Source organism: Rhipicephalus microplus, chromosome 2 (genome assembly GCF_043290135.1).
Source record: "Rhipicephalus microplus isolate Deutch F79 chromosome 2, USDA_Rmic, whole genome shotgun sequence".
Taxonomy (NCBI): Eukaryota; Metazoa; Arthropoda; class Arachnida; order Ixodida; family Ixodidae; genus Rhipicephalus; species Rhipicephalus microplus.
Window position 1 is genome coordinate 34,723,168 of NC_134701.1, and position 14,936 is coordinate 34,738,103.

Here is a 14,936-nt window from a genome sequence, read left to right on the forward strand (position 1 = left end):
GATGTCAGCCGTCGGTCAAACTGGACCACGCATGTCAAATCGCTCAAGCAATCAACAGTGTCGAATGGGCCACTGTACTGGTGTAAAAACTTCTTGCATAGGCCCCGTTTACGTTGTGGTGTCCACAACCACACAAAGTCTCCTTTGCAGTATGCGACAGACTGGTGGCGGCTGTCATAGCTTTCCTTCAATTGGTGTTGCGAAGCCATAGTACGAAAACGACCAATACGCCGGGCTTCTTCGGCTAGGCAGAGTGTCTTGGAGACAGAGTAGTCGCTATGGAAGTCAAATGGTAGAATAGTATCGATACAGCTTAACGGTGAACGTGCGTAAAGAAAGTAAAAAGGACTGTAATTGGTTGTCTCATGTTTGGCTGTGTTATACGTATATGTAATGAAGGGGAGAACGTCATCCCAGTCCTTGTGGACAGACGATACGTACATGGCCAACATATTAGTCAGAGTTCTGTTCGTACATTCTACCAGCCCATTCGTCTAAGGGTAACAAGCGAATGAATGGCGAAACTGCGAATTGCACAAACGAACCAGTTTTTTGACGGCGTTCGCAACGAACTGACGACCACAATCACTAATGATTACTCTTGGAGGGCCATGCCGATGAATGATGAATCTAAGCAAAAACATGGTTACGCATGCGGCTGTCGAGGATGTTATCGCCGCAGTTTCTGCGTAGCGAGTCAGATGGTCAACGCATACCATCACCCATCGATTGTAGTTAGACGAGCGTGGAAATGGGCCCAAAAGATCGATACCAACTTGATCAAATGGTAGATAAGGAGGTGGCAGTGGATGGAGAAGACCTGGCGGAGGAGTCGTAGGCTGCTTGTAGTGTTAGCATTGTTCGCAACTTGCGACATAGTGCTTGACTGTGTCCCGCATTCTGAGCCAGTAAAAGGGCTCTTGTGTTCTATTCAAAGTTCTGATGCACCCCAGATGACCAGCTGTCACATCGTCATGCATGGCTTTCAGTATGTTGAATTGTAGACTCTGTGCTACTACTAGAAGAAAGCGTGCGCCTTTAGCCAAATAATTTGTCTTGTATAGAAGGCCGTCACGGACACAAAAGCGGCCGGTGGCTCGAGGACGCGATGCCGCGACAAGTAATGGCTCCAAGCTAATATCAGCCTTTTGTTCTTTCTTGAAAGTACCTAAGTCTGTAAATGTGGAAGAAATGGATGCAAAACAGTCGTCAAAACTGCCTTCTTCACACTCGGTCGTCTTCAGGGGAAGGCGGGAGAGACAGTCGGCATCTGCATGGCGGCGGCCAGACTGAAACAAGATGACGAAGTCATACTTCTGAAGTCAAAGAGCCCCACTCGCCAATCGACCAGTTGGTTCACGAAGCGACCTGCAGGTCGCTTCGTGAGGTCGGCAACTAGCCAGCATAAAGTGTGATGGTCGGTAACGATAGTGAACCGACGTCCATAAATATAAGGTCGAAATTTGTGTACCACAAAAACAGCTGCCAAGCATTCTGTTACCATATAGTTGCGTTCAGCTTTGTTGAAAGAGCGACTTAAATAAGCCACTCACTACGTGCTTAGCTCCTTGATGACGCTGCACAAGTACAGCACTGACGCCGATGCCAATAGCATCATCATGCACTTCCGTAGGCAAAGACACATCGAAGTGACGCAGTATGGGCCCCTACGTTAGTAGAAAATTTACCTGGTGGAACGCATCGTCACAAGCTTAAGGGGGAACGTGGGTTCTAAAATTGTTTTAAAAATTTTTCTCAATCTCAACCAAACTTCACTACCTAAGCTAGTTTTTCATGCTGATTTCAAATCTCTGTTTTGTTTCGTAATATTTCAAATCTCTGATTTGTTTCTTAATATTTCAAGTGGTCTAGAAAATATGAAGGTCTGAATCTTAATTAATTGCGTACTTCTTACGGGACTTCCTGGCAATTTATTCTTTCTAAATCCAAAAAGTGAATGCATAATCCCAATGCAGGAGACTTGCTGTAGGGGGTAATGCTATCTTTATCCATTTGAAGGCATTTTACAAGCAAGAAAACGGATGAACACTTATGGTCAGTATACGATAAATTTCTCTCACTAAAATCTTGATTGGTAATTTTTGAAGTGATGCTATAGAAATAGAAATAGCATCACTCCCTAGATCATGTCAAAATGAGTAAAATGATACCAACTTTGTCCCATTCACTCAAGTTTAACATAGGAAAAACTCCGTAAGGCCGAGTGCAATGTGCAAAAACATCGCATTCGGCAGCAGTCGCACAGCAGGCTTCTTTCATTATATTCATGTGGCTTTGGTAGCTCTTGTGGTGAAGCCCTCTATGCGAAATATTCATCCCGGCGAAGAAGTCCGACAGAGCCGTTGCCCCCTTGCCAATACTGCTGATGGCCTTCATGGCACGCATATTAACTTCAAACGGCCTTATTTTGGTGTCGGTCTCGTTGGCTATACGTGGGGACGAAAAACGCTCTTCGTGAAAGTCGCAACTGCCGCACGTGACTATGAGCTTCGAACACAGCCCGTACTCTTTCTTGGCCTTTGAAATAGTGACGCTTCTTTCACCGCATTCTGGGCACGTGACAAGTCCAAATAACGAGCGTATCGCCGCCAGATCCACAATAACAAATTCTGTCCCATTTTCTTTGCCACCATCCTCCATACCTATATCTAGTAACTCGAACTTACGTTCCGTCGCGCACTGCGATGCGAGTGATGCCTTCAAGCCTGCTGCATTTCTCGCGCACTCAGCAAACTCGTCCGCCGAATAAAACGCCGTGTCAGTGCGGTCTAGGATGCTGCTGGAAGTGCAAGATGACGATCCGACGACGACAGAATCCGGGGAAGTGCTGCTGCAAGGCACAGGAGAGTGCTCCGCTTCGGACACAAGCGGCCGCGCCTGCGTGCCGTCGTCGGAATGCGCGACTTCGGCAGCATCGGGCGAAATCGGCTGCACGTTGTCGGCTGCTTTCTTCTGGCGGGCGTTCGACGGGCGCTTCCGTTTCTTGCCGTACGCTTGGCGCGTCTTCTTCTTTAGACGAGCGTCTCCAATCATGCTGGCAAAAGACGGAAAGTCGGTGCGTCGGTCGCGTAGGACAAGCAGGCACGTGCGGGAAGCAGACGAACAATGTGCGCGAACGGGAACCGGCGGCCAACGAGCAATATACAAAAAAAAAGGCGCAGGCAACTTTGGCCGCATCAGCCAATGAGAAGCGAGGAACAGGGGACTTGCTTGGTGCGCGCGCGCTCCGGCCAATCAGCGGCTTGAAAGGGGGCTCCGGAAAAGGGACGAGGGCAGCCGTTGTTTAAGCGACGCCATTTTGAAGGGTGGCAAAATGCGCACAAAGGAATCAGCTTCAAAACAAGCCCAAGATGGCGGCGATCAGCCGACTGCCTCGCCGGCGGCGCGCGCGGGAAGTTTGAACGAATTTGACCTGCCGTGGGTTGTTTTGCGACTCTCGTGGCGACTTCATAATCAATTTTAATTCATTTACTGATCGAATTCAGCGTTCACAATTTGAGGACATAGGCTGGCTTATAGGTCTAAAAATTTCAAATATCGCATTTTCTCAAAATCGACTTTTTGTCCATTTTTCACCATTCTAAGACCCGCGTCCCCCCTTAAGTCCAGTTGGAAGGGACATCCTTTTGAAGAAGACATGTTAGGGGATGCATCACATCGGCGAATCTCGGAACCAAAACGACGAAAATATGAGCATGGGGCCAAGAAGCTCCTTGATTCCCGCACCGATTTTGGTGCAGGAATCGAGGAGCTTCGATTCTTTCGAGGAGCTTCGAAAGAGCTGACGGCTTCGATTTTCTGTGGGTCTGGCCTTACTCCATTTTTGTCAACGAGTTGTCCAAGTACTAATGTCTTCGTTTCACCAAAACGTTTCTTATAGTTAGGATCAAGCTGGTCTTTTGTATGCAATCCTAAACAAGAATGAGACGTCTGTTACGCTCGTTCAGTGTGCTGCCGAAAATCATCACATCATCTAGGTAGCACAAACAAATTTCCCATTAAGTCCTTGAAGTGTTGTGTCCATAAATCGTTCGAATGTTGCGGGTGCATTACAAAGACCGAAAGGCATAACATTAAATTCATAAAGGCCGTCAGGTGTCACAAAGGCCATTTTCTCTTCGTTGTTTGGGTGCATGGGTATTTGCCAATACCCTGATCTCAAATCCAGTGACGAAAAGTAGGCTGCGGAATGCAGGCAATCAATAACGTCATCAATTCGAGGAAGCGGATACACATCTTTTTTTGGTGACCATATTTAGTTTTCTATAGTCAACACAAAAGCGACATGATCCATTCTTCTTCGTTACTAAGATCACAAGTGCTGCCCACGGACTGGATGACTCTTGGACAACATCTTTCCGCAACGTATCGGTGACCTGTTCAGCTACCACTTCCCTCTCTGTCGACGACACGCGGTAAGGTATTTGAGGAACGGATTGTGCAGAACTGGTGTCAATTCTGTGATGAGCATGAGAACGCGGTAGTGAAGTCTCCATGTCACCTTGTGTGAACTCGAACATGGAAAGATGTGCCCTAAGGACTTGTGCAAGAGCGTAGCGTTCATGTGAGTGTAGCGACTTGCTGATCATTTTTAAGATCTGTTCTTCAGAACTGCTTCTCTTGGGGGTCGCTTGTTTCAGACTGCTGCTCTTCGCTTTAAACGGTGATTGTGTTGTACGTGATTTCGTCGAACTCGGCAAGGTTCATATCACGCGGAAAAACAGTAATCACCGAAGAACAATTGAAAGCCCATAAGCTTGAGGCGCCATTCACAACTGTCACGAGAGAACGAGGCACAAATGCATTTTTCTTCATGCAACCCGTCGCAAGTGGTTGAATTTGCACTTCAAACCATGAAAGGTCGGCAACAGCAAGATTAACAGGTACAAGTCATAAAGACCACGGCGCTAAAAGAGAATCACTTGACATGACGAAACAGTTTTTACTCTGTAAAGATGTCTCAGCAAGCGTAGACAAAAGCGCGTTATTCACCGTACTTTCACCTGTGCCACAATTAACGGAAGCACCACAATTTTGAAGAAAGTAGATCCTGAGAATCACATCATGAGTGCACCGCGGTAATACCGAATATTCCGTGACGAGACATTCAGCGCCAAACAAAACACTTGCTACACAAATACCTAGAGAAACGAGGCACTCTCCGCTGACACCACAAAACGTCACACCACCATTCCACGGGAACATAACCTTCCGACTAAGCCTTTCCTTGAATGTGGCACTCATGACGGAAACCGTAGCACCATTATCCACTAACGCAGTTGCAGGCACACTATCAATTAACACACACGCTTTGTTTTGGGACATCATAATAGGAAGAGAAGCAGTTTGCAGAGATGGAGACGGGCCAACGACCTTATCTTCATCAGCCGCGCCGGCTAGTTTCCCGATGAAGGCGGTGGTGTATAACGTCGCCGTGGGGATGGTAAAGGGCGTGAGCGACTGGTTGGTAACATCAGGCTGCAGTCTGATGCTGGCGAGTCACTCCTCCTGTTGCAATGGCGGAAGGCATTCCTGGGTGGGGAGCCTGTAGCGTTTGTTGCACGAGATTCTGCTGGCCAATGATCATCATTGACGGCTTGAAAGTTAGGCCAAGTCGGTGGTGGGCCATACCTTGTCTGGCGGCGACGGCGACAAAAACGAGAGATGTGTCTTATCGCACCGCAGCTGTAGCAAACAGGTGAAGGGCGACCGACGTTGTAGACTTCGGAATAAGTTGCCCTCGGGCGCTGCGAGTAGTAACTACCATCTTCCAAGTGCGGATTTGTGGTCATACCCCAATAAGTGCGTTGGTCATGCGTCACGTCGTCAGAAAACGTATGGTGGTGCTGTTCTAGGAGATCGCTTCGACTGTCTGCAATGCCTGGCATGGCTGACAACGAAGGAACCACCGGCGCAGCTTCGTGAGGTTGATTAAAAATGCAAACGAACTCTTCGGCCTTTACAGCATTCATTGATTTCCTTTGTCACTTGAGTTCCTCACGGACAGTTTGCCTCACAGTAGTCGCAAGTTCCCAATGGATACTGTTGCGGTCCTCAATGCCTGCCACTGTCGCAACATTCGCTATTTTACCGAACTTCAGCGTGATACGATGCAGCTTCAATGTCTCAAATGGGAGGCAATTATTGATCACGTCCGCTACTGAATGGAGACTCTCCTTGCCAATCAAGTAGGTATACACGTCTTTGGCAATACCTTTCAGAAGATGCCTGACTTTGTCCTCTTCGGACATACGAGGATTCGCCGTCTTACACAACTTCAGGATTGTCTCAATGTACGTGGTACAATTCTCACCTGGCACTTGAGCATGCTGAAGCAAAGTCTGCTCGGCTCGCTTTCTTTTCGCAGTGGAATCCCCCAAGCACTCTGCGAGTTGGATAGCGAAGTGATCCCAGGTTGTTAGCGACTTTTCGTGGTTCTCGAACCACACACGAGCAGTGTCTGTCAGGAAGAGAGCAAAATACTCTAGCTGAGCCGTAGCATCCCAGCCATTACACTTGCTCAACGTTTGTAGTGTGTGAGTCATTCTTCCACGTCCTCGCTGGGTTTCCCTGAGAAAGGGCGCTGCTCCAACTGACGCATCCAGGCACCGGCTGTCCACGCCGGAGGAGTTGAAGGTGACTGTAGGTCACCGTTGTTCAACATCACGAGTTCCAGTAGTGTTGGAGGCAGTCGCGCGAGGCGTCGGCTTCGGCAAGGACCTAGCGGCAGTGGCTTCATCGCCTTGGGTGATTACTCAGCAACTCCACCACAAAACTGTTTAGGTTAAAGTCGAAGAGTTTTTATTAGCAGAATGAGGTTGATGGTCCAGTAATAATGGCGTAGGTATCTGCACCAGTTTACGTCTTCCTCCTCTTCTGCTCTCTCGGCTCATACCTGTTGCAATATGTCCAGCAGGCTAAATTAAGCTTTGCACGCCAGGAAACCAATGCCGTGCACCGCGATCTCACCCAAACGTCGCATTCCACAACCGCTATACAGCAAGGTTAACAGAAGTATCCTATCTGTGACGTCAGAACTATTGTAGCGCACCTCTGACCTGTACCAATGGAGGCCCTCGCGACCATTATCTGTGCTACGACATAAATTATATGAAAAAATCCAATAACAAGGGTTGTGTGATCGAGCCAGTGTTTGGACAAGTGGACTTGTCGTCAAGGCTCTGTTCAGATTTTTTTCATCGCAGGCTTCAATGTTACCCTTCCTGCTATCTTTTTTGATTTATATAAATCAAAACTACAGGAGTACAGTGAACTCCTCTTAAACGGAACTCAAAGGGGCAAGAAAATTTGTTCCATTTATGAGAAGTTTGGTTTAAGCAAAGCCCACAAAATGGATAAATTATTACTTTATTTCAAAAGCACCAACCGTGGCTAACTCAACAAAAACATTTTTGAGTATACCATACTACTATATCGTTAAAAATAAATGTTCATAATATTCCTTACTCGGAAAAAAGGAGGTGATAACAATTTGCTTGACCTTGTTCAAGCACTTTCTTACACTCGAGGAGTGCATTGCTGAAAGGTTGAACAGGAACTCTGTGCCACCATCGTGTTCGAAATAGCACTGCAACAAGATGACAGCATCTCTTGCTGCACTGTCGGCCACTAAAATGCGATCTGGATCACACACCTTCTCATTAGCTTTTGAGCACGGGTCCTCAATTCGAACTTCAGTTATAGGATCTTGAGGCTATCCTCAAGTTCACGACGAGACGTCGATTGCTGCTCAGCGTGCACGTAGATGTGCAATCACTGGATTGGCTTGGCTAGGCTAGCTTTGGCATTTGTTTCATGGTTGCTAGACTGCTGTGGCCACTTCTGCTGTTCATGGGCTTTGCCTGTTTTAGTTTTAACTGATGTAAGCTAAAAAATGTTCCGAATACCCAAAACTTTTTATAATTAAATATATGGGAGACCAATCAAATGTGCCTAGATAGTTTTGTTTATGCGGCTTTTCCGTTCAACCGAGTTTCGTTTATGCGGCTTTTTCGTTTAACCGAGTTTCGTTTTGATGGGAGTCCACTGTATAAGGCTTTTAAACATATTACACTAAATTAGCATCCAGTTCAGTTCAAGTAGCGATGTTTTTTTTTTTAATTTCAATGTCTACAGAACAAAAAGAAATTTGAACGTAAACGTAAAGCTAGCCGGTACAGCCTAATGAGTCTTTGGCATGGCTGATAGCCTAGATAAACCAAAGGACGAAGCATTTAGTCACTGATCGATTATTGCAACATTTCCTGTAGCACCTCTACTACTTTATCCGTACTACATAACGTACTACAGCTGAACCCCTTTATAAGAGACATGCACTGGGCAGTGAGTCTCTTCCCTTATAAGAGGAGTCTCTTATAAGCAGGGTACTTTATGTGCACTTTATCAGCCCCTATTTCAGTTTAGGCACACTAGTCTCTCTTATACCTGTTAGTCTCTAAGGGTTTAGATTGCACTATAGGAGGTTTCGCCAGAGCCTGCCGGTCTCTGGCAACATAGTGCATTCACCAGAAAACCACCCCAGTAAACATCCGGTTTAGCTTGTTATTAGGTGGTTTTAGCGTTTGTTGTTGGCCGGGGCTGCTTGTGTTCAGATATTTTATGTGGATAAAATTATTCTGATGAAGCGCTCGCAACTCGGGCACAGCTTTGTCAAGAGAGGATGCAGTCTGCAAGCCTGAACTAATTTTATATGCTAGTCACAACGTTCTGTTTTTATCACGAGAGAAGACTGGATTCCCGTGAAAATCGCGCACGCTTGTTATTTTCACTTCATTAAAGGCAATGTAAAGCTCAGCGTACACTAATGGCACAGAGACTATACTCAGATTTCAGATTAGTCGAAGGTCCCGCTTACCGGGAACACACCAATCACTGTCGTCTCCCACTCGTGGCAGATACGTGTACTGATACGTGCAATGGGTAACAAAACGTGGAAGGGAACGCTGAAAATGTATCGCAAAGGTGTTTCTCGTATAGTTTGAATGCTAATAACGATGCGTACTGTTTGAAACAACATGGGGCACAAAGAAGCCATGCTCTACAAGAATTGCCGCACTGTGCACGTCGTGGTGTCCACGTTTCGTTGTCGTTGCATTTTTTAATTTTTTTAAAGCGACGCCGGCGAGTGGGCTCTAATCTGTGCGAGCAAATGACTCATCACCTATCTTTCTGCCACTAGTTAATATTTCTGCATTCTAGCTCATTTAGCTTTCGGTGTGAACATAGCTTAGGGGGTTCAACTTGAAAGTATGATTCATTAATAGCTTACTCGTGAGTAAACCATAATAGTTCGTGTGACCAAGCCCCAGTGAATGTCATCACTTAACCAGTACATTTTATATTTTCCCGGTCACACGAACACTTGAGATCACGAGAAATTCTGAACGCCGATGATCTAGAGAGTGCCCGGCGGACACAGGCGAAAAATAAGCGTTTTATCTAGAGGTTGTGTGTTTAGGCGAAAACACAAATATGTTCAGGGTTTGGCAGAAAGAAGGTTTTCAGTTATAGTCGAAAAGCTGAATTGAACAACTTCACTATCAATCGGGCAACTCTTCTCCTACATGTCAATGATGTGGGTGCGCTTTGAAGACGCGGAAAGGGAAAACACAGGTGTGTGCTGTCAATTCTCTGTCCACGACTTCAAAGCGCATCCACATCGACATGCAGAACCAACTGGCCCAATTAAGTTCGCTGACAAGCTTCTCCTGCAGGGGCGGCCACTGTTAGAGGTAACACGGAAGAGGGGGCTGCGCTCATCGGAACACCATGGCGAATATTTTGTGCCGCGCCGGTCGGCCACGTGAGCCGTGTTACCTGCAGCAGCGGCCGCACCTGCACCTGCTGTGCACTACATCGAGCCCCTTCAAGTGGCCGCTAGTCATGGCTCCAAACACATCCTAAAGAATGCGCCAGAAATAATAGAGCAGCAAACTCGAACACACTACGAAAATACCGCCGGGATTATTGAAGAAGCATTACCGGAAGTTGCGCATCGGAAGTCTACTGGGGTAGGCAGTTTTGCACAAGCCAGTTTGTTTACAAACACTGAAGCCGTCTATATAATGGTCAAGTTTCAGATATGGTACAATGCCTCTCTAGATTTTTTTCTGGACCACCATTCATATTGCGAATGTCTCAATATAAATAGTTGTTAACATCAGTGCAACTGTCAATGCCACTAGAGTTCACATTGCTGATATACGGGCTGCACTTCTGCATGCAACTATTTGAAATGGGGTGGACCGTTTTGTTGAGGATTGCAAGTAGTCGCTTCCATTGGCGGACTCAAGTCGTTAGCCATGCACTCATACTGGCGTAAGCTGCGATTGTCATAACTTACAGCAGCGTCTAAGTAAATTATTTTCCCATTCACCACCGCACACTTCAGGAATTTATAGAAAGAATGTTACAAAGCAACAGCCATATTTCGTTTTCATGCTCCGTGGTGTGGAAAAATTTTTTTCATTTCTTAAAACCTGAAAGTTTATTCTCTGCTTCAGGGTGAACTGCTACGATGTGTTGACTGCCCAAGTACCTTTTGGTGGCTACAAAATGTCTGGCATTGGCCGTGAGCTTGGAGAATATGGCCTTGAAGCTTACACCCAAGTGAAATCGGTAAGTTCACGGGAAACTTAATTGGCTGGCAACTCTATAGCCAGCTCTAAATCCCAATGATGAGACTGAAGTAAAGGGAACTAGTCTTCCCCTTCATTCTTTTCTCCCGCTTCCGAAGACATGACCAACTTTCTAGTAATACACCTACAGTTTGCAACTGCTGTAATAATACTTCTGTGTAATGGTACTTCAGCTTCTGTGTAATGCTTCAGCTTCTGTGTAATAATACTTCTGTGTAATGGCCACAGGCACTCTCTTTGATGCTTTTAATCTTGCTCATTGTTCTTTGAAAAGCTCACCAAATAGTAGTACAGAATAAGTTAGGTCTTATGTACTTTGAAGACATTTCTCAACCACTTCGTACTTTATAAGACAAAGTAGGAACAATATTTACACCTCACATGGATGAATTTATAACAGTTGCAAATTGAATTGGCTGACTATACATTTCTTTTGTAATGTGTAGGTATGTTTCAAGTTTGCACATGTGCTACACTGGAAAATCACTGCCATCCTAATTGTTGAAGCTCTCAATATACTGCAAATAACAATAGCAATAATAAGAAGCTTATTGAATGCTACTTACCATGTTTTCTTTTTGTACCGTCAGGTGATCATGAAGATCGGACAGAAAAACAGCTAAGCTGAAATATACATCACTTTGTTTTGTTACATATAACCTGTATATTTTTATATTCCTAGTTCAATAAATCATTTGAATTTTCATATTTGTGTGTGCATCACAATAAGTGATCCATCCCTGTGCCTCACATCACTGTCAATGAGCTCAAATTATGACAACAGACTTGCGGTGTAGACGCTGGGCATCCACCACCAAAAAGAGACGAAATATGTTTTGTTTGCAATTTATTTCCTCAAGCAATAGCTAAGGACACTGCCTAGTTACATAGAAGTGTGACCAGTGTATTAGGAACTGCATACCGTATTTACTCGCATAATCCTCGCACTTTTTTTGGCGGAGAACTGATGCAAAGTTGGGGGGTGCAAGAATTACGCAGGGAAAATTTTCCACGAAAACGTGCAGAGCAAAAAAAAAAAAAACGAAGTGGCCGCAAATTGGGATTCTTACACCAGCAACTAACAAGCTTTGAGAAGTACTAATTAAAACTTATCTTAACATTAAAAGCACTGGTTCAACACAAGGCAAGATTTATTTGAGACACCTAAAGTGCAAACAAATAGTCTGTAATTAGAATACCATACGCAAAGCGCTTGCGGGTGTTGCGGGTGTAGCGGTAGCATTTGTCCCGCAACAGAAGCCCTCAAAAGGTAAGCGTAGGACGTCGGTATTGGGCTGATGGCTATTTGACAAAATCGTCCGCAGTTTCCTTCTGAAGAAATAAAGTTTACGATCAATCCCAGTTTTAGGCACACAGCAGGCCCAACGCGTCTTCGTGGCTTTCAGCTACCATCAACAGTAGCAAACACAAAACTCATAGACTCCGAAGGGCCTACCGGTGGCCCTGTTGCCGTTGCTTAGTGCATGATCTGTCACTTTATAAAAAGCAGCCATGTAGCTTCAGTGTTGCCCCATAACGCCACAAGATTACCGACACAACATACAAAACACGCCGCAATGCGCACTTGCCACTTTGGCCTAGCTTGGATTGGATTAAATCTCCGCGCGGTAATGCATACGCTTGATGCTTAAGAGATGGCACCAGATGACGCGCGCTATCATCTTCAGTAGCTGGAACGAGGAGACGACATTATTGGGGCAGTTTTCGGGGGTGCGATAATTACTCGAGGAAAAAAAAGAACATTTAATTTTGTTGGCTGATGTGGGGTGTGTGAGAATTATGCGAGCGCGAGGATTACGCGAGTAAATACGGTATAATTTCCAGGATAAGCGAGCTTAGATATGAAACTGCTATTGTTCAGTGCAAAAGGACGACAGCAGTACAGCAAGCGTGTTTCAACAGCTTCACAGTCCTTCGTATGTGACAACATTCTTGTCTGTTTCGTGCAACCGCACACAAAGCTGCAGCTCTTTGGGCAGCACCTTGTGCAGCCGCTGCCAGACAAGCACTGCTACATTTTCTGTTGTGCTGCAAAAAAATGTCATGCCAGCAGCATTACATGGCATGCAAGCATTTGCATTTTCAAATGCAGTTGACCTCTGTGAAAGCAGCTCAAGAGACATTTAACTGGTTATTTCCGGAGGCTCTGGCAGCAGTACGACAGCTGCCCAAGACTGCAAATGAGGCATACTGGGTCTATAAACTGAACCCAATGACATAAGTGAAGCCATGTAATCGCTACCGTATAACCATCTTCTAGCAATACGAAGTCTTTCTTTGCACAGCCAGCACGCTCTAATCTATCTCTTTTATTTTCCTGTGCTGCCCCCACCATTTTGGCAGGGGCTGGGACAACCAGTATTGGCCAGAAGCATAGCCCCACTGACAAAAAGACTTTTCTGCCAGGGGGAGGGCGTGTGCAGGGGTGTCGTGAAAAAAGCTGTTTGCATGTTTGCAGCCAGTTGCATGCTCCAGAAGCCCTCTTGTACTTTTAAACTGCCTCCTTTTCATGTCTATATATAGTACCTAACTTTTCTGTACAATAAGGGAATGCAGTAAATAAATTGTTAGTTCATACCTGACTGCTCTCTGAATGTATGGATCATCTTTGTCCAAATTCTCGCGATCAAGAGCATTCATCACTTCACTCCGCAATGGCCATACATGTTTCAGACAATGCATGTCTGTCCTTGTTTGCATAGTGGAATTCGCTATACTGCATCATGCACTGCCACTGCAAGTACACAGTGCATACAGAATGATTTGGGCACTGCCCAAAGCTTCGCACAGAAGGACTAGCAATGAATTGTTGTGGTTTAAAAAATGCTGTTTTATGACTGTTCAATTGTGGACATAATTTTGCTGACTCTTTTGAGAGTGAGTTGAGCATTGAAAGTAGTGTTGCTAAGCAATTTTTCTCGCACCAACTTGTCTCGAGTTGTTCAACACATAAACATTTCATAAATTGAAAATAAAACAAGTGTTTGATGTGTGATGGACTACATATTTATTGGGGTTCTCCACAGTTATTTCACCTGATCTGGAAAAGCTTTGTACAGCCTTACTCATTAAGCAGTTTGTGGACATGTTAGCAAATTGATATTATGGCGAGTACTGGTGGAAACTTGCCAAAGGCTATGGCAACGATTCGGACCTTTCTTGCTGAATACTGCTGTTTGAAGCAGAATTTAGGCATAGCAGTGCAGATAATTTTCCTAGCGACCTCATTGTTGTTTTTTTGCTTGAGGTAAACGTTATTTCTTTACTACGTTAACTGGTCTGTTATCCTTGTTAGTCTCGTCTTAAATTAGTAGCTTGCCCCCTCGCTTATTTCATATCTAAGCAGATTTTTGCCATATTTGCACATGATGAGCAGGTAGTTTTCATTATCAACTTCAATAAAATGAACATTCAGACAAGTTTGTCTTCTGTAACGAGTAAGCCTCTGCACAAAACATACCAAGTCTTTAATGATGAAATGATTGCTAACAAAATGAACACACATATGCAGCACACAAATTGACTAGGATTGCAAAAGAAGGAATTGAAAGTTGATCTGTCAGCCTTATAGTTTACATCTAAGGGTACAAAAGTCAAGGAGGCTGACCTGTATATATTTTTTCAGGTCTGTGATGTTGATTACCATTCCTGTGGCTGTGTCCACCTGTCAAGGCAAAGTGCAAATCAGAAGAAAAAAAAATCATACCTTGCATGTCCCGACAAGCTAGAAAATATGTACACCACTTACAGGGCCAGTGACTGTGACTTCCACTGAAATTAAATGTATGCTGCAAGTAATAACGCTCATGCATACTGGTGACAAATCCTGCATACCACGGAAAAACAAAATGCTTACATTTGTAGTTGTGACCATGGCCATTTGGGTTGTTGCACTTTCTAAAAATTGCAGCATCTTGAGCATCTGAAAGGGATGGGCTGTGAACAGACACAAATGCTGCGACTTGAGTAGAATAAGGTCAGCTTTTTTCATGCAACGCTATGTGCCGAATGTTATGTTCAGAAAGTACACATGGTATAATTTCCCTCTGTTATAGAGATAGTCTGTAGAGCAAGTGCTGCATTATCACCTGGCAAGTTTTCAGGTAGAATTGAGCTTATAATGATAGCCTTCCATCAAATCCTCTGGCTTTAGTGTACATCTTCCGATGCCCTGCCACGGTAGTCTAGTAGCTAAGGTACTCGGCTGCTGACCCGCAAGTCGCGGGATCGAATCCC

General features: G+C 45.0%; 1 protein-coding gene across 2 annotated transcripts in view; it reads left to right on the top strand.

Annotated features, from left to right (window-relative positions):
* Positions 1-14,501, top strand: part of LOC119169147 (aldehyde dehydrogenase, mitochondrial) — a 78,041-nt gene extending 63,540 nt beyond the window's left edge. Inside the window, exons 11-12 of one of the 2 annotated variants that reach the window (XM_075886365.1) lie at positions 10,545-10,659; positions 14,326-14,501. In XM_075886365.1, the coding sequence (XP_075742480.1) occupies positions 10,545-10,659; positions 14,326-14,475 (265 nt within the window). In that variant the 3' untranslated portion in view covers positions 14,476-14,501. Of the gene's footprint in view, positions 1-10,544; positions 10,660-11,269; positions 11,386-14,325 lie in introns of those variants that run through there. The other variant, XM_037420246.2, reaches the window with a different exon arrangement.
* The last annotated feature ends 435 nt before the right edge of the window (positions 14,502-14,936 follow it).